At 38.3% G+C, this 18,501-nt stretch overlaps 1 protein-coding gene across 4 annotated transcripts in view; it reads right to left on the bottom strand.

Annotated features, from left to right (window-relative positions):
• Positions 1 to 4,190: 4,190 nt before the first annotated feature.
• pdgfba (platelet derived growth factor subunit Ba) overlaps positions 4,191 to 18,501 on the bottom strand; it is a 30,516-nt gene continuing 16,205 nt past the window's right edge. Inside the window, exons 2-7 of one of the 4 annotated variants that reach the window (XM_088343083.1) lie at positions 15,319 to 15,421; positions 12,459 to 12,524; positions 12,175 to 12,371; positions 9,886 to 10,699; positions 6,760 to 6,894; positions 4,191 to 4,783 (exon numbers count right to left, since the gene is read on the bottom strand). In XM_088343083.1, the coding sequence (XP_088199209.1) occupies positions 6,773 to 6,894; positions 9,886 to 10,699; positions 12,175 to 12,371; positions 12,459 to 12,524; positions 15,319 to 15,421 (1,302 nt within the window). In that variant the 3' untranslated portion in view covers positions 4,191 to 4,783; positions 6,760 to 6,772. The remainder of the gene's footprint in view (positions 4,784 to 6,759; positions 6,895 to 9,885; positions 10,700 to 12,174; positions 12,372 to 12,458; positions 12,525 to 15,318; positions 15,422 to 18,501) is intronic. The other 3 variants (XM_088343084.1, XM_088343085.1, XM_088343082.1) reach the window with 3 other exon arrangements.

Here is an 18,501-nt window from a genome sequence, read left to right as displayed (position 1 = left end):
TAGGTGTACGTCCAATGTAAAATTTTGCTTGATGTATGCTACAAAAAAGTACAGTACAGTAGTAAGTCCACTGTTGGAGCAATCATTAGAAAATGGAAGAAGCTAAACATGATGGTCAATCTCAATCCTTTGAGACATTTTTGTGATAAATTTGACTTTGACTTGACCTGACAATCGGAGTGGAGCCCCATGCAAGATATCACCTCGTGGGGTCTCAATGTTTCTAAGAAAGGTGAGGAATCAGCCCTGAACTACACGACAGGAGTTGGTCAATGACCTGAAAAGAACTGGGACCACAATTTCCAAGGTTACTGTAGGTAATGCACTAAGACGTCACGATTTGAAATCATGCATGGCACGAAAGGTTTCCCTGCTTCAACCAGCACATGTCAAGGCCCGTCTTAAGTTTGCATATGACCATTTGGATGATATAGAAGAGTCATGGGAGAAGGTTTTGTGGTCAGATGAGACCAAAATAGAACTTTGTGGTCATAATTCCACTAAGTGTGTTTGGAGGAAGAAGAATGAAGAGTACAATCCGAAGAACACCATCTCTACTCTGAAGCATGGGGGTGGTAGCATCATGCTTTTTTTTTTTTTTTTTTTTTTTTTTTATCTGCACATGGGACAAGACGCGTGCACTGCATTAAAGGGAGGGTGACTGGGGCCTTGTATTGTGAGATTTTGGGGAACAACCTCCTTCCCTCAGTCAGAGCATTAAAAATGAGTTGTGGCTAGGTCTTCCAACACGACAACGACCCGAAGCACACTCCCAGGAAAACCAAGAAGTGGCTCAGTAAGCAGCATATCAAGGTTCTAGCATGGCCCAGCCAGTCTCCAGACCTGAACCAAATCGAAAATCTTTGGAGGAAGCTCAAACTCCGTGTTTCTCAGCGACAGCCCAGAAACCTCCCTGATCTAGAGAAGATCTGTGTGGAGGAGTGGGCCAAGATCCCTCCTGCAGTGTGTGCAATTCTGGTGAAAAACTTCAGGAAATGTTTGACCTCTGTAGTAGCAAACAAAGGCTACTGTACCACATAATAACATTAATTTTCTCAGATGCTCAAATACTTATTTGCGCCTATATCACACAAATAAATAGTTAAAAATCATGCATTGTGATTTCTGGATTTTTCCTTTTAGTTTATCTCTCTCACAGTGGACATGTGCCTACGATGAAAATTTCAGACCCCTCCATGATTTCTACGTGGGAGAAATAGCAAAATAGCTGGGTGTTCAAATACGTATTTTCTTCCTTTTAATAGTATTGCCTTACCTGCCCCGTCTGATTGATGGATTGTCATTCTATACATTTTTTTGCACTAATTGAACCACGTAGGAGGGTATATGTGTTTGTTTGTCAGTAACACTTCCTCCTCACGGAATGTGTCTCGTTTGCTTTGCAACAATGTATAACACAATTGATTCCAAAACGTGAACCACAATTAAGGCTGCAGCAAGTTGCACTATGTTGACCTTGAGTGCATGCGTGCGTACGACTGGGAAAGTACGTGCTGAGTCGTGATTCCTGTGAGAGAATCTGCTGACCGCGCAGTTGGAACGACTCTTCCTCTAATTGCGTCGGGTCAACATTGCGTTCTCTCTAAGCATTTATCTTGTATTTGATGCTTCATCACATACCTTCACCCTCCTCTTCCTCTTGCACACACCCACATTCACAAACGCTCATAGTACTCTCCCAATGCCTCCCCCATCTCTCTTTCGCCATATGATATTCCCCTGTTGACATGTCCGCTGCCCTGTTGCCGCGGCAACCAAACATATCTTCCGACCCCCACTTGTACTTCCATGAAAGGCTGCTGCAAAGAGTACAAGTCACACACTGGTGGTGGAATTAACCAGATACAAGATTTATAATAGTGTAATGACTTACCACTTTTTGGACTAACACGTAACAAAGGAAAACGTTACTGGAATGCAATTATTTTTCTCTGTAACAAGTACTGTAACCCATTATTAATAAAGTGTTGTACTTCTCTTCATTCATCGCAGATCATGCATTACAATGTCCTTTAACTGCTGAAAAATGAAGACTGGGTTACCGTATTTTTCAAACTGTAAAGCGCTTCTAAAAACCCCGAATTAACCAGAAATTTGAAAGTGTGCCTCATTACCTGAATCAACCTAAAAACTGCAGAGTAGATAGATTGGAAATGCACACAGTAATATTCGTTTGCATTACTGCACAAGTTTTTTTCTGAAAATTGCCATTTTTGAGCAATACTTGTTCAATTGATAATCCTCGCTGGCCCGAATCCCAAAACATTGTATGCAATGTGATTTGAACCTGGGTCGTGGTGCTGAAGGCACCAAGACTTTACAAATATACCACCAGTGGTACAGATGACATGTAATAAGGACATTAAAGCTTATATCATTATCACACTATTATTTCCTAACTGTGCCAGAAACGCTCATTTACATAGTGCATTCTGATAGTTTAAAAGGTCTCTCTACTTCTTTACCTGTGCAGAAAGAAAAGAGAATATTTTTCAACAAAAAAAAACATACAAGCTCTTTTATGTATCTATACATAATAAACCAAGAAGTTATTGATGCACTGGTGATGAAGTGGAGATAATATTTATCCTATCAGAATGCACTATGCAAATCAGTGTTTCTGCTATCTTAAAAAAATAGTTTCCTCATAAGATAAGCTCCTTTTTATAACTGGTGGTCTAGGGATAAAGTGTTGGCCACCATGATCCGGGTTTGATTCCTGTTGCAAACAATAATTTGCTGGTTTTTATTCAGTGATACTTATCGACTGATCTCATATGCTGTAGATGTATAAAGAGCCCAACGCTTTCATGGTAGCCCTTATTATAGTCTGAATTATATGCACTGTTTAGTCCAGTGTTCCTTATGTATGAAAACATTGGAACAAAAACTATTTTTGGAAGGCGCACCTTATAGTGGGCGGCAGTGGCTCAGGAGGTAGAGCGCTCGTCTTGGGATCAAGAGATCGCAGGTTCGATTCCCGGCTTGTTCGTGTTACATGTCGAAGTGTCCTTGGGTAAGACACTGAACCCCTAATACGCAGGTTAGCGCCTTACATGGCTGCAAGGCCGCTATTGGGAAATGTGGAGCACATTGTAAAGCGCTCTGGGAAGTCATTGACTTGAAAAGTGCTGTATAAATGGAAATCATTTCATGAGCGGCGTTAGCTCAGGAGGGAGAGTGCTTGTCTTGGGATCAAGAGATCGCAGGTTCGATTCCCGGCTCCTCCATGTCGAAGTGAATCCCTAATGCCCCCAATAAGCAGGTTAGCATCTTCCATGGCTGCACGGCCGCTATTGGGAAATGTGAAGCACACTGTAAAGGGCTTTGGGAAGTCTTGACTTGAAAAGTGCTATATAAATGCAGGACATTTCATTTCATATAATCCAGTGCGCCTTATGGTTTAGAAAATATGGTACTTAGTTACTGTAACTAATAACTATTTTTCAGTAACGCGCCCACCGGTGGTAATTACCTAATGTTTTCACTTGACTACTTGTTTTTTGAGGATTCAGATGCGCTAAAACTTTCTTTGGCAATTTACAAAAAATTAATTATATTTTAAATGTTCAAAAAAAAAGTCCATAAAGTTTACTCTCAAATATTCAATACAGCGTGGGCACTTTTGACAGCACACATTCAAACATAACTGTGTTGCCCTTGAGGCAATAACTTTGCTTAAATAAATAATTTGGTTTGTTTAAAATATAGCACAAGCCTAGTAACGGATGTAAGTTCATTAAGAAGTGTTCTACATATACGTTGAATGTTTATTTGAGCTCTAAGTTAAAGGATATATTGAAATAATACTACTTCTGGGTTTTGCACGTCACTTTCGGTTCCCCGAGATTGTAGTAACCAAGGACTCACACTATGGCTGCTACGACGGTTGTCCGGTCCGTCTCCATCCACGTTAAGGGATTAACAAGACAATACGGTAAGTTTATAAAAATATTTATTTGATGTATAAACACCTTTAGTTTTTATCAATCCGGACAGATGTTTATGCACATTATTTTCGCAAACACATTGGTACATGTTCTCAATGTATTGTATTGTTGCGGTTTTCACCATCCGGAGAAGGAATTAAAGCTTTAATAACATGTCCTGTGTGGTCACGGTCTTTTGGTGGTTTAGCGTGATGTCATATCAATGACAATACAATAAGATTTGTTGAGCTTTTTTATTTTTTTATGAAAAATAACATTCATTACAGATACAGTGTGTACAACTAACAGTTCCTTTGACTTGAAACAGCAACAATAATTACACAAGTAATAATAATAATAATTACACTTGAGAACTGCCGTCCTCCATTTCATTTTTGAATAAGTTAAGAAATAAAAAGTTGCTGAAAATGTTTCTCGATATCTAATGTCTGGCAAAGAAGCGTCACCAAAGCCACGTCTTGGACTATATTGGCCGGCTTACGTGTTTTTGTCTGATTTTGGTGGCAGTAGTACGACATGAGCAAGCTTAATGCCACCAAAAATAAGCCGGAAGCCGACTTCATCCAGGGGAAGCACGAAGTCCATCCAGTGTTTGGTCTGAAGCAGTTCCGTCAAGGAGTTCACATGATTGCACTTTCGTTTTTTTCTCTCTTACATTTCGTCCTCTGTTGTCCACAATGTCCTCAATGTCCAGTGTGTGTATCCGTTTATGAATCCAGTGTGTATCTTGTCCCTCACTAATAGCGTCTGGTGTATCCATGCACCTTTTGGAGCTTGTTTTCCCAAAACCTTTGTTTGGCGTCAACAAATCCCTTTAATGGAAAAGAGAAAATTCTGTTACAATACCGCCAAATGAAATTGTAAATAATTTAGAAACAAATCAATAATAATTGGTGATGGTAAATTTAAGGAATAGGTATAAGTTAATACCAAAGCAATAATTTCCAAAATTGAGGTCAAGCAAATACAAAACAGATATTATTAAATAAATAACAAATACTACTTAAACAGGACAGTTGATCTTTGAAATTAATTAAAAATGTAAAAAAAACACCAACAGTAACAATGAAATAAAGCGTCAGTGAATACAGAAAAACCATGAAGGTATCGGTGCCTGCAACCGATAAGAGTATTGACTGCACCTTCAATACAACCAGAACTAAAAATTAAGAATCAGAGTAATAAAAAATTCTTGAAATGTTATTAATACGTATTCTGTAATTTTTCAAGTATTTTTTATAATTATAAGTGTATGAGTGAATACAAATTGTATACGGTATTGGAAGTAGAGTTGAGTTTAAGCTTTCAAAAAGTGGTATCGAGCATCCCTAAAGTTTATGCTTTCTTTCAAAATAAATACTAGTTTTATATTTTATTCCCTCTTTAAAGGGATACTGTGTAATATTTGACCACCAGATGTCACTGTATTGTGTAGGGCAATCGAAAATGAGTGCTGAAAAGCACATGGAGCAACTACGGAGACTCAAAGTGACCCAAAAAATATTTTTCTTCTCATTTTTTTATCGAGACAGGTTTTTGGGGGTAACTTTTCGTGTACTATTACTTTAGCTCCCTCTAGAATAAGTGTGGACATTAAAGCAAACATCTCTAAGTCAGCTGGATTTTATACGCCCGATCTTACCGCTACTCAAAAGTATGTTAAAAATTGCACATTTATATGATAGTTTATGTATTTTTGCCTACTACACCGATACATATTTTTTTTACCACTAAAAGGCTCTAAAGAATGCACAATGTCCCTCTAAAGCAGTGCTTTTCAATTATTTTCTGCCTCGCACCCCTCAGAAGAAAAATTCATATCCCCAAGAAATTTGTCTCCTCGTTTGGGTAAGTTGTTTTTTTATGGCGTCACTTGAGGGTCTGCGTCACTTAGTATCTACACTTCATGCTCAATACTACATACTCTGTGCTATATGCACAGGATAAATGAGACCACCACTGCTCCCTAGTGTAGTGGAGGTGCAATTACGTGCAATTAAAAGTTACAAAATATGTTTACGGAGTCTGCCATGACACAATAAGCTCACACGGACGTTGTGGCATAATGTGATGCTTGCAAAATTTGAATCGCGTTTATTGGCTAGTGCTGTTATCAAAACTTGCCTCTGATTGGTCGTCACTTTTAAAACGCTTTTAAAACTCGAACAGTAACAATTGTGGTTGGCCAAAACTCCATCACTAGCTACAAAACCTTGAAAAAAACGCAGTGCTTTGCAGTTTCACAACCACACTACGTTTATATTTCTGACTTTGACTTTGGACTGCCGCCCCCCAGCGCCCTCCTACCGCCCTCCTACTGCCCTCCTACCGCCCTCCGACCGCCTTCTTCCTCACCTTCTTCCTTGACCCATGGCATTTACCACAGGTTTCAACAAATAAGCTAATTTTATTCATTATTTTTCGGTAATTGAATGGAAAAATATCTTACTTTAATTGGAATGTGTAACGAGGAGCTTCAGGAGGTGGGATTGTCACCGCTGTTGAACTGAAGCTTAAAGGACAGATGTTCCTAGCGCGTAATTTTGGGTGAGTCTCTGCCTTTGAGACAAATTTGTTCATTAGATTTTTTGACTCGCATGTTTAGTTACTAATTGCTGTATTATTTTCTTTATTTATTACTCATAAAACAATTAGATTGAATCCTAATATAGTTTTTTTTTGGCTTGGATCCTGTCCCGCAAATCCCAATCTAGTCCTCGAGAGGCCTGCCTGTCTTCATTGTCTCCTTTCGCCCGGCATACCAGATCCCATGCGGTTTTGTTCTCACCTGCACTTGAACTCTACATGATCATGTCCCTCATGGCCGCCTTGCTGATGCGTTTGCGGTGCTTCCTCCTGCGGCGGGGCGACGCTGGCCGGAATGGGGTCCGGCGGTTGGAGGGTGGGGCCTCCGTTGCGGGTGCTGCAAAGGACAGGGGCCACAGATGGTGTTAACACTGAAGACAACGCATATCTAACGTATTGCTTACATGGGGAGGTCTATTGTCACACAGGCTAATAATTAGCATATATTAGAATTTGAATTTTTTTATAATAAGAATGTAGAAAACATTGTTTACAACAAGATTAGACGTGGCACTCCAAGATAGCTATATAATAAAACAGAGAAAAGCAGGATTGAAAGAATGTTAAGATATAGAGGCAAATATTTACCTATTTATCTATTACCTAAAGAAACTGCGTACAAGTTTACATATCCTAACTAACGCATCCTCATGCGATTACAATACGATGAGATAGAAAACCCTAGAAAATCCATAGTATAATATACCATTGTTGTTACCCTTCAAAACATACATACATACGTTCGTATGTACGTATATATATATATATATAATATATATATATATATATATATATATATATATCTCATCTCATCAGCTGCACCGCTTATCCTCAGTAGGGTCGCGGGGGTGCTGGAACCCATCCCAGCAATCATTGGGCAGTGGGCAGGGGACACCCTGAACTAGTTGCCAGCCAATTGCAGGGCACAGGGGGACAGACAACTCACTCGCTCAGTCACACCTAGGGACAATTTTGACCGGCCAATCCACCTGAAATGCATGTTTTTGGAACGTGGGAGGAAACCGGAGTGCCCGGAGGAAACCCACGCAAGCACGGGGAGAACATACAAACTCCGCACAGAAAGTCTGGAGCTGGATTTGAACCCACGACAGGTTCCCATGACATGAACTGTGCCGCACAAGCGCTAACCACTGCGCCGCCGTGCTGCCCACTATATATATATGTATATGTATATATATATATATATATATGTATATATATATATATATATATATATATATATATATATATATGTATATATATATATATATATATATATATATATATATATATATATATATATATATATATATATATATATATATATATATATATATATATATATATATATATATATATATATATATATATATATATATATATATATATATATATATATATATATATATACTTTAAATTATTTTATTAGAAAGTACACACAGAAAATTAGAAAAAAACTTTTTTATTATTTGTGTTTTGAACTCCTGACTGCCAACTGCGCTATAAACCATTGAAGCTACGTGCAGAGTATCCATTTTTAACCTTTGTTATATATTCCCATTCAAAGTTTCCCACGCTTTTTGTAGCCACAACATTTTCATTTTGCAAGGACAAACGCTGCGACTGTGCAACTTTCTCAGAGGCTTGAACGACTCCCAAGGTTACCTAATGACCTTGGGGCTTGAAAAAAGGACAATATGCTTGCAGCTTTAAAGCAATGACTTTTCTAGAGGATGCCGGAAGAATAGCAGGACACGCGCGGCCTTGTTCAGTCCTGTCAAACTTCCTGCTCCTTGTAACCCATCATGCATTGTGTGCAGGAAGATAATTTGGAACTGGTTTTGGGCACATAGGACACTAGTTTTTGGAGTTGAAGATAATGCAACATTTCGGTTTAAAAGTGGAATGTCGTTTTTTTTTGCTGTAGAAATAGACAAAGACAGTTTTTGGTATGGAAAAACCTAGTTTTTGACATGGAATAAGCTCATTTTTGACATGCTGGACTTTACAATAGAAGATAAAAGTACTCTCTAGTGTAAAAAAAGGACGATCTTAATTTTTTAATGTAAGCGTTTTCATTGTAAAATAATAAGTTGGTTTTCAGACTTTGTGGACTATTTTACAGGCTTGTGGCGTCATTGCTGTCATGCACTCTCTGGACAAATTTCAACATATTACCTATTGTTTTATTTTATTGATGTTCACTATGAGTATTGTTACCTAATGCTAAATCTATTGCGCCCTGGTCATCCTGCAAGGGGATTACCACTTGTGAGGCCCCTTCTCAAGGTTTTTTTCCTCATGCTGAGGTTCTGAGTTTTTCCTTGCCTACATATCGGTGATGGTGTAATTTTGACCTCTGCAGTCCTTTGTGACATCTTGTGATAAGGGCTATACAAATAAATGTGAATTGACTTGATTTTGGTCATAGAAGAACACAGATTTGGTAGTTTTTGCTGACGGTTAATGCTACTTTTCAGAGAAGCTACTTTTTTTATATAAATGAATATGACACGCTCTATTAATTCAGAAGCAAAAACATTTAGTGTTCCGCAAAAAAGAAGAGGCTTGTTTTCGGTAGAAAAGAAGACAATACCCTTTTTGCACGTAGAAGAATCAGCTAGTTTTTGCGGCAAAATTTTACAGTCCTAGATGTTTCAATGTAGAAGAAGTTATACACCAGAATGAAAGGTGTTGACGCTAATTGTTCAGTGTAAAAACAAAAAGGCTAATTTTAGGAAGGCATAGAAAAAGACAAGGCTAGTTTCCGATGTAGAGGCAGACACAATTTTAGTTTTTGCCATACAAGGAGATGTTGTTTTTTCATCGTTGGAAAAAACAATGATAGTTTTCTGCCCACCCAAACCACAACTTGATATGACATAGACAACCATCTAATATCGTTTTAATTTGTTGTATGTTTATCATGTAAAAAACAAGGAGCAATTTAAGTAGTGTAACTTATATGGGTTTTTCAGGGCCATTATCAACAGCGTCTGCTTCACGGCCAGAAATTTATGACCACTCCATGCATCGGCCCGGTATTGCAGTACCTCCGGGAACGGTGCATTCGCAATGATCGCAGCAAGGCTTTAGGGCTCGGACCTTAGCTTGGCCTCTTGGCTGAGAGTAAGTGTCCCGGCTCCTAGGCTTTGTAGCGTATTATGAACTGACCGATAACGGATAATGGATAATGAATAACGAAGATAGAACAATAACCCTTAAAAACCCCAAACCCCAACTTTTAAGTTCAAAGCCAACCACTTTCACATAAAGGACATAAAGCAAGCTAAAGGAGCAATGTTAAAAAAAACACCATAATTTTTACCTGGTCTTAGTCTTGGCTGAGGATGATGAGGATGAAGGTTGGTGGGTCGGTCCAGCTCCCCCTGTACCACCTCCACAACCTTCTGTCTCCTCTCCTCTTCCGTGAGCAGACCTCCACCATTGGCTTGCGCCAAGTCCTTAGCCTCTCCTTGATTTGCCGACTCATTGTCCCGCCTCCCACTCCCCGTAGGCTGTCCCGCTTGCGTCCCGGTGTGGGTTGGCGTCGCTTCTACATCCAGCTTGCTGGTTACAGAGTCTTTAGAGTTTGTGGAAAATCGCAAAAAAGGTGCAGAGCTTGGTTCCGACTGGGGCAGCGGAGTCGGCTCAGGAGCAGACGTTCCGTCTGACTGGGGGGCATTAAGCCGGTGTTGCGTCCTTGGTTCCCGTTCATCGGGATCTTTTCGGTCGTGGCTCTGGGACGTAAACTGCTGACGGTGCAGTTCCTCACGGCTCCCCTCATGCCCGCTCCCCTGCGGCAGGGTTCGGGTCTCCGACGGCCAGCTGTGGACAGGCTGGTGCGCCCTGGTTGGCGTCCATCGCACCAGCTGAGTGTAACCGCCCTGCCGCCACTGCCTGTTCTCCTGTTCCTGCTCCTCGCTGTTGTAGAGCTGCTGGTTGTGCTTCAGGTCGTCGTCGCGGTGGAGGTCAGCCTTAGAACCTCGCGGCTTGACCGGAACCGGCAGGGGGTTCGATGGGGGGGTTAGTGATGCAGAGTTTGGCGAGGACGGCTGGCACCGGCACGCCAGGTGGTCCTCCACTGAGATGATAGCCTTGTCGTAGTGGGGCTTCATGTTGATGTACTGGATCTTTATTACCTTGGAGCACACAGAAGCATACTTTTGAAGATGTGTTGTTAAAAAAGGTCATGTCATATTTTTTTGTATAGGACTTAATCACAAATAGTCTCAAAGGACTACACAGAACACTATTACAACAACTCCTGATCTGAAACGGCGCAAAGAAAAACCTTTCGTCCAAATTTTTGTGTCATATTCGACCCTTATCTGTCGTTTAACTTACACATGAAAAATACCATCATCGCAACATTGCGAATTAGAGCCTGATACTGTTGCTTTCTGATCTGAGATTAAAACTCATGTGTTTGTTACTTTTGGTCTCTGTGGTTTAGCATCAGAAATTTGCAGATAGTGCAAAATGCTACAGTGAGACTTTGGACTAGGACAAGGAAGTTTTAGCTGATTTGAGCTGGCTCCTTGTCAGATTAAGATGTGTGTTTTTTAGCTTCTGTTTCTGACGTCTAAAAGTTAGCATGGACTTGCCCACCCTTGTCTTTCTGATTTGATTGCGACCCATGTCCCTGCTCTGAGCCTCGCTCAGAAAATGCTGGTCTACTAGTGATTCCAAGAGCAAGGAGAAAATCTGCAGGCTCAAGAGCGTTCTCCATTCAGGTCCTGGTGCTGTAGAATGCTCTGTCACCTGAGATGAGATCTGCAACCTTAGGGGAAGTGTTTGAATCTAAACTTAAGGCACACCTTTTTCTTTAACTAATGAGTGATGCTAACTTCATACTAATGTCCTTCCGGAGGAAGAGTGACAAGGACGAGCTTGGATATTGTACAGTGTGGATTAGCACCTTAACCTGTTGTATGTATGCCAACCTCCTGCATCAAGGTTTTGAGACTGGAAGCTTGTTGTTGCTGTGATTTGGACTTTTTACAGAAATTAAATTATTATGTCTATTTCTGATGTTGACTGTGTAATCTCTGCTTATGCCTTTACAACACCCATTGCAGCAGGGTCATCTTGGAAGGGGGATCTCCTCATGTGCGACCGCTTCTCAAAGTCTCTTAATTTTCCTAAGGCTGAAGTTGTGCAAGTCACATTGGCATGAAGACATTTCCAGACAAGCTAATAGCTCTTGGGAAATGTGGTGGCTTCCTGCCAGAACTGATTTTTCAGGTGTTGTATTTTTCCAGCATGTTTTAAAATCGACATCATTCGTACGCATTCGTTTTGCGTGCCGGCAGATGAAAACCGATTTATGGCTAATTGGTACGAACTTGCGGCTACCCGAAACCTTTTGTCTACAAATACAAAGCTCAGTGTCAGAAAAAACGCCAGCCCCGAGGTAACAAAATGTTACCGCATCTATTCACATGTCCCATCTTGCTTGTATTATCTAAAAAAATGAAAGTATAAAACAGTCAAAGGGGGCTTGAATTGATTGTATTCACACTGAGCCAAAATCTGCGGTTCCTTTCCTGAGGTCTGTCAACACAACCAATCCCAATTCTGCTCACAATGCAAAGCACAGTGTGAAAAGGGTCACCTGTAGGTATCTACTGGAGGTGAGGGTGGGCACGCATTGCAGCAGTCGCGTGTTGCAGCAGCCCGAGCATCGCTGCACCTCCACACAGGGGGGCCAGAGCATGAAGTTGGCGTTGCGGCGGTCCAGCATGGACCTGGTCACCTCCTGGACCTCGGTCCTGATCCTGCACGCTGCCAGCTGGGCTATCTCGAACTCTACTGAGGTCAGCAGAGGAGAGGATACAATTTTTAGTTAAGATGAAAGAATAAAGCTGGTTGCACTACAAGTAGATAAGTGGAGCTTACCGATGCTTCTGGCATGTCGTCCGTGCGTTTGGTTTTTGGGAACGCTGTAATCATCTTCTTCTTCTTCTAAGTGAAAGAAAAAAATACATGAGAACAAAGATGAATAGAATTTGAATAAGCTAGTTTATGATTTTGGGGGGATTTCTTGATTCCTGTGATTTGTTTTTAATGAATGAATGGCCTTTATGGTCATTGTATACAGGTATGTATATATAAATAATTCTTGGAATAAATTTGTAAATCGGAAATAAAATAGAACAAATAATGACAAAAGTTATGATAGTTTATTAACACTTATTATGTATTGAGTATTAATCAAGATTAGGTATTAAAATTTTTGTGTTATTCAAAATAATTCTTAAAATGTATTATTTTTTTTATTTTACTTAAATACTATTGAAAATCAGAAAAAATAAAAATTGAAAACAGCTAAATAAACAGATTTCATTGTCAGTTCATATTTAAGTGGTTTGAGGTGTCTTACAAAAGTTTAAAATTACATATTTTCTTTAATAGGTATGTATTGAAAATTTCAAAGAGAGTTCAAAGAGCCTTTATGTATTATTTTTCTCCTCGCCTATCTGCTTTTATCTTATTTTATCATTGGTATCCTGGTGGATCTTGCTAAAAGGTAGGAAGTAGGAGGGTTGGGGGAACAAATTGATATTCCGTGCATGGTTGTTATTTTCTGTAATTGTAGGATGAAAATGGTGAAAGTAAGACAAATGACTCTTTCAAATACAGTCCAAATGTCAAGTCAAAACCCAAAAAGATGAAAAAAAAATAGATTATTCAAGTGCATCTAAGAATGTCACATACTTTCACGCGCAACAAAAGGAGCTTCAATAAAGATTTCAGCCAGAAAATGGCATCACCAAGTATGTTTGAAGTTACATACACCACCTTCAAGTATTATAGAAGTGACAACAATAATAAGAGAGTGCAAAACTATCAAGCACCCAATTAGCATAGCGCACAAAATGGCTGTGTTTTTTGTGACATGGTACCACACCAAACATTAATTAAAGCACGCAAAAGAAAGAATTATCTAAAGATCAGAGAAGAAAAGGAAAATCTAAATTATCCAATGTATAAATGATTATTATTTTTCCCATTATCAGATTTTACTTGTCCATTTTTTTCAGTTTGTGACAACTTTTATTTTTTTTATTCTCGGAGAATGCAAACAACTATTTCTATTTTTGTAAATATTTATCTGTAACACAGCTCGTTTGCATGTTCTCTGTGTGAAAGCATACCATGTATTCTGGACTGGATTATAAATCGCACCAGCCAAAAAATGCATAATTAAGATAGAAAAACATACAGTATATAAGTCGCACCGGAGTATAATTTGCACCTCCGGCCAAACTATGAAAAAAAAAAACGCAACTTTTAGGCCGGAAAATAGGTCATTGTTCACCACAAAAGGAAAAAAAAAATTGTGCCCATCCCATTTGAATAATTCAGCTATTTCCTACCGTAATTCATCCCGAAGCTGTCAAGAATCTTTTGAGGAGAGTTATGAGTCGATAAATTTAGTGTGCACGTGTGTGTGCACCCTTGCACATATGTCACCGTTTCATATTTTGCCCCCCAGCTTTAATTACACCCCCGAGTGCAGGCAATAGCGAGGTTATCTAAGGATCTTTTTTTTTCCTTTTTTGACCGTGATGTTCTTAATGAACAACTTGATGCTCATCCAATTATTCTCTGGAGTTGTTTTCATCTTCTGTGCTATCATCTCAGTGGTGCATGACTGATTCTTTTCTTTCCTTTTGGTTTTGTATGCTTAATTGCGTTATTAAGTTGAGGCTCGCTCGGGTCCGTCACTGAAAAGCCTGCTGAAATTCTTGTTACACGCAAACTTGTATTTTATTTCTGTAATGGTATGCAAGAAAAAAGTAGTAGTAGTAGAGTTTCTTTGGAATAGTAAAGCAAAATCAAAAATGGGTTATGCCATAATTTTTGAATGAAGCACTTTTAAATTGCTGTTCAAAATTTAACAGTTCAATTCAAAGCTAAGATGAGAATGATATAATCGGAATGTGATCATTGTCACATGTGCATTGAAGAAAATAAGTGTTTGAACACCCTGCTATTTTGCTATTCCTCCCTCTTAGAAATCATGGTGGGGTCTGAAATTTTCATCCTAGGTGCATGTCCACTGTGAGCTATAGCGCACAAATAAATCGTTAAAAAATCATGCATCGTGACTCCCGGATTTTTCTTTTTAGTTTATCTCTCTTACAGTGGACATGCACATAGGATGAAAAATTCAGACCCAGTGTTCAAATACTTATTTTCTTCACTGTTTATAGATTTAGATGTCACACTCTGTCATGGAGACATGATAAAAAGTATTATTTACAAAATGATAAAATGCTATTAAAATAGTTAACAAGTTGAAACGGACTGGAAGTGAGCCTCATATAAAATAGAGGCAAATGTATTGGTCCATGAGAATTTAAATAAAATGCATGTTTAAATTAGAGTTTGTGTATTTTTGTTTATTACTCAAATCAATATTGATTTTAATAAAAAATATTCAAAAAATATTAGTCCTTACTATTTGGCTGTCTAAAGAGACTGCTGTATTTGAAAGAAATTAAAGAAAAGAGGGAACCAAGTTTAGGATATTCTCCTTCCTCGAAGCGTCATCAAACATAAATGATTCATTTAACAGTCCCCTCCAGACTGGTTTAGGCGGCAATCGTAGACACCGAGTGACTCATCTCGTCCTGTTTCTGTACATACGTATGTTCATCGCCTCACTCGCTTATGTCACCGCTTTATTTATGCATTCATGTCCGATCAAAGCCTTTAAAGATAGGAACATGCCATAGCTTTTGCAGCTTACCTATTGCGCCCGCCTGGTGCTGCAGAAGTAGCTTGAGATCGTCCACAGAGGACACGGGAGAATTCCTCACCAGGTCGACCAGCGACGAAGGGAGAGGATCACCCTGCAAAGACAGAAGAAGGTCTTGTTAGCTAGCATCTGAACGACAGCTTCTATTCTGAGTATATACCAGGGCTGGGCAGTACTGGGAAATTTGATAAATTTACACAATCGTTACCAAACCGATACAGATAGTATTTGCTTGGGATTTGCTTGAGTTTATAATTGAACCTCTTCCCCCTTGAGTTAGTTTATGATTACAATAAATACAGCACAAATATTTTAGGAACTAAAAATGTTCTATTTTTATAAAATAAGTTGTACAGAATTTGGAACTTTGTTACTCTATCCCGCCACCTCCCCGCTTAAAGTCATGATCGCAGCCTCATTCAGCTTGTCCATGATGTTTGAGCATTTCTTAGACGTGCTTGAGTACACTTTTTTCATTTTTGGGGGGGGGGGTTGTGAGCAGGCCTTTTCTTACTTTCACCATTTGCATGCTACACTGACAAATAGAAAAAAATCTAGGGCACAAACATGACGTCACTCTCCAGCACTCGCCCCAGGCCCCATTCCTCAAACATAATGTTTCGCCCCAAACATCTCTGATAAAAGTAAGATAAAAGCAAATAGGCGCAGTGGAAAATAAAGCAGTTGGGCATTTTGGAAACCTATTTAACCGAGAAAACATTTAACTTTCAACTTTAATAAGGAAACCTCAAACGACGCACCCAGCTTATAAATAATTAAAAATGAAACTTTTAACAGTATCAAAGATAATAGTGAAAAACAATACAATGTAGAAACCTTTAACGATGTAAAAAAAAGGATACTTTTGCAACCACTTCTTTCAGAGCAAAAAAACAAGAGAATCAAAGCAAAAAAGCAGCATTGTAACAAAAATCAAATAAAACAACGTCAGCATGACAACAATACTTTCCATTGGACAGTATCTAGTAAATAAAGTGGGAATACCGATGTGTAAGCAACACCATGTAAAAATATTCAACAATATAAAAAAAAACCTTCTACTACAAAAGCTCTTCCAGAACCAAAGTCAAGAGAGTCTAACTAAATAAACAGCAGTGAAACGAAAATACAAATACTTTATAACAATATCAACAAGACGACTACTGTAATTCTAAAAGTTAAAATGTATGTATATTGTGATAGCTAAAATGGGAAGACAGTATTAAACCCAAGAGAAAAATTTCGATCCGATCCTAGTTCTCGCTTAATATCGATAATATCTATATTTGGATTGAGCCGCACACCCTTAGTTTTCACTTGCACAACTAGTAAAAGTGGTATGCTGCAAAACTTCGGAGGATGTCAAAGCGAGGTTAATTGGTTGCCCTCAAGCGCACCATTCGGTTTCTTAGTGCAAGACGGCATGCAGAACATTATAATTAATAGCCATGGCCTTCTGAGAATCAAGTATTTTTTTAATTTTACAGTTATGATGTAAATTTGTTGAAATCTGGTTTATTGTAAAACTACCTCAAATTACTTTTATTTCAATTAAAGGGACATTAAGTAAAACAATCTTAATCCAGTACACAGAATTATATTGATTTGAATAATAAGAAAAAATACATGAACTATTATACAAACGTTAATTTTTTTAAATACTTGTGCATCAAAAAAACTGTATTACATAACATGAGACACACATAGAGGGAGCTGACATGATTGTCTGTCATCTTGCTTCTAAGGATACCCCCCAAAAAACGGGAAAAGCTTGACAAAACAATAAAAGAAAGATAATGCAGTTTTAGTCAAATCTTCGTAGTGTTTTTTTTCCCTCTTTTTGTAGTACTTGTTTTTGGTTGTGCATCTAGTGGTCAAATAACACACAGTATCCCTTTAGAATTTTATAAAAAAAATGCTAATCTAAAATGATGTGAGCAAACTAAACCATGCACATTTATTTGTATTACTCTTAATACTGATTCTTATTAAATTGATTGAATAAGCTAACTTCTATTTGTGTTCTTATTTATTTTTAGTTCAAATTTGTATTTTATTTAAAAATGTAACACTATATTTACAATGTATATATATATATATATATATATATATATATATATATATATATATATATAATATACAGTATATAAACTCTGGCAGTTTAAAAAAAAAGTATTTTTTGATAATTTAGTTTGTGGCACACATTTTGAAACCCAAAGACACAAATTGCTACTTTTGGTTAGCGTGTGTTCTGAGGTCATGAGATCGAACCTCCTGTGAGGAGTTTGCATGTTCTCCCCGTGCTTGTATGGGTTTCCTCCCACATTCCAAAAAGCATGCATGTCAGGTTAATTGGCCGGTCCAAATTGTCCCTAGGTGTGAATGAGTGAGTGAGTTGTCTGTCTCTGTGTGCCCTGGCAACCAGTTCAGGGTGCCTAAAGATGACTGGGATGGGCTCCAGCACCCCCGCGACCAAAAAGAGGATAAGCGGTGCAGATAATGGATGGATGTATGTATGTGTGTATTTGATTAATTTATTATTTCATTCATTCGCTCACTCGTTTTGTATGTATTTTGTGTGCGTCTCAGAATCTCAGAATCAATTGAAAGTAGATCTTTTCAACTCCAATATAATACACTGCAAAGAAAAAAATCATTTTTTAACTATCAAATATTTTTTTCAACAATTTTATTAGACATTTTAAATAATTCAAAAAAGAAATGATAAAATTGAAAGAAAATATAATCTGCAAAGGTTAAAGATCATTTTACATAAATCATTATTGAACTTGTTTTACAATATTTTCTCAATGGTTCTATTACTATGCATTACTTTTTGAGGAGTTATTTCCTACTTACCGTATTTTCAGGACTATAAAGGCGCACTCAAAACAAACATTCGCCAGAAATTCGAAAAAGCCCCTCATTATCCAGTGTGCCTTATTGAAATCAGGCAGCACGTACTTTTTCTTTAAAAATCAAACAATAAAATTGGAAATGCAAAAGCAATCTACCTCAACTCATTTTGCAGAAAACTTTTCTCTCATTTCCTCACCTTTTGTCCCTATTTCACTCATTCATTGGAAGACATTTACCGTATTTTACGACAAAAAGGTGCACCTGAAAATAAAAAATAAAAATGCCAGAAATTCAAAGCGCACCTTGTAGTAAGAA

Source organism: Urocampus carinirostris, chromosome 8 (genome assembly GCF_059441175.1).
Source record: "Urocampus carinirostris isolate Australia breed hairy pipefish chromosome 8, RoL_Ucar_1.0, whole genome shotgun sequence".
Classification (NCBI taxonomy): Eukaryota; Metazoa; Chordata; class Actinopteri; order Syngnathiformes; family Syngnathidae; genus Urocampus; species Urocampus carinirostris.
Note: the sequence above shows the minus strand (reverse complement) of the source record. Positions and strands in the feature narration are given on the sequence as shown.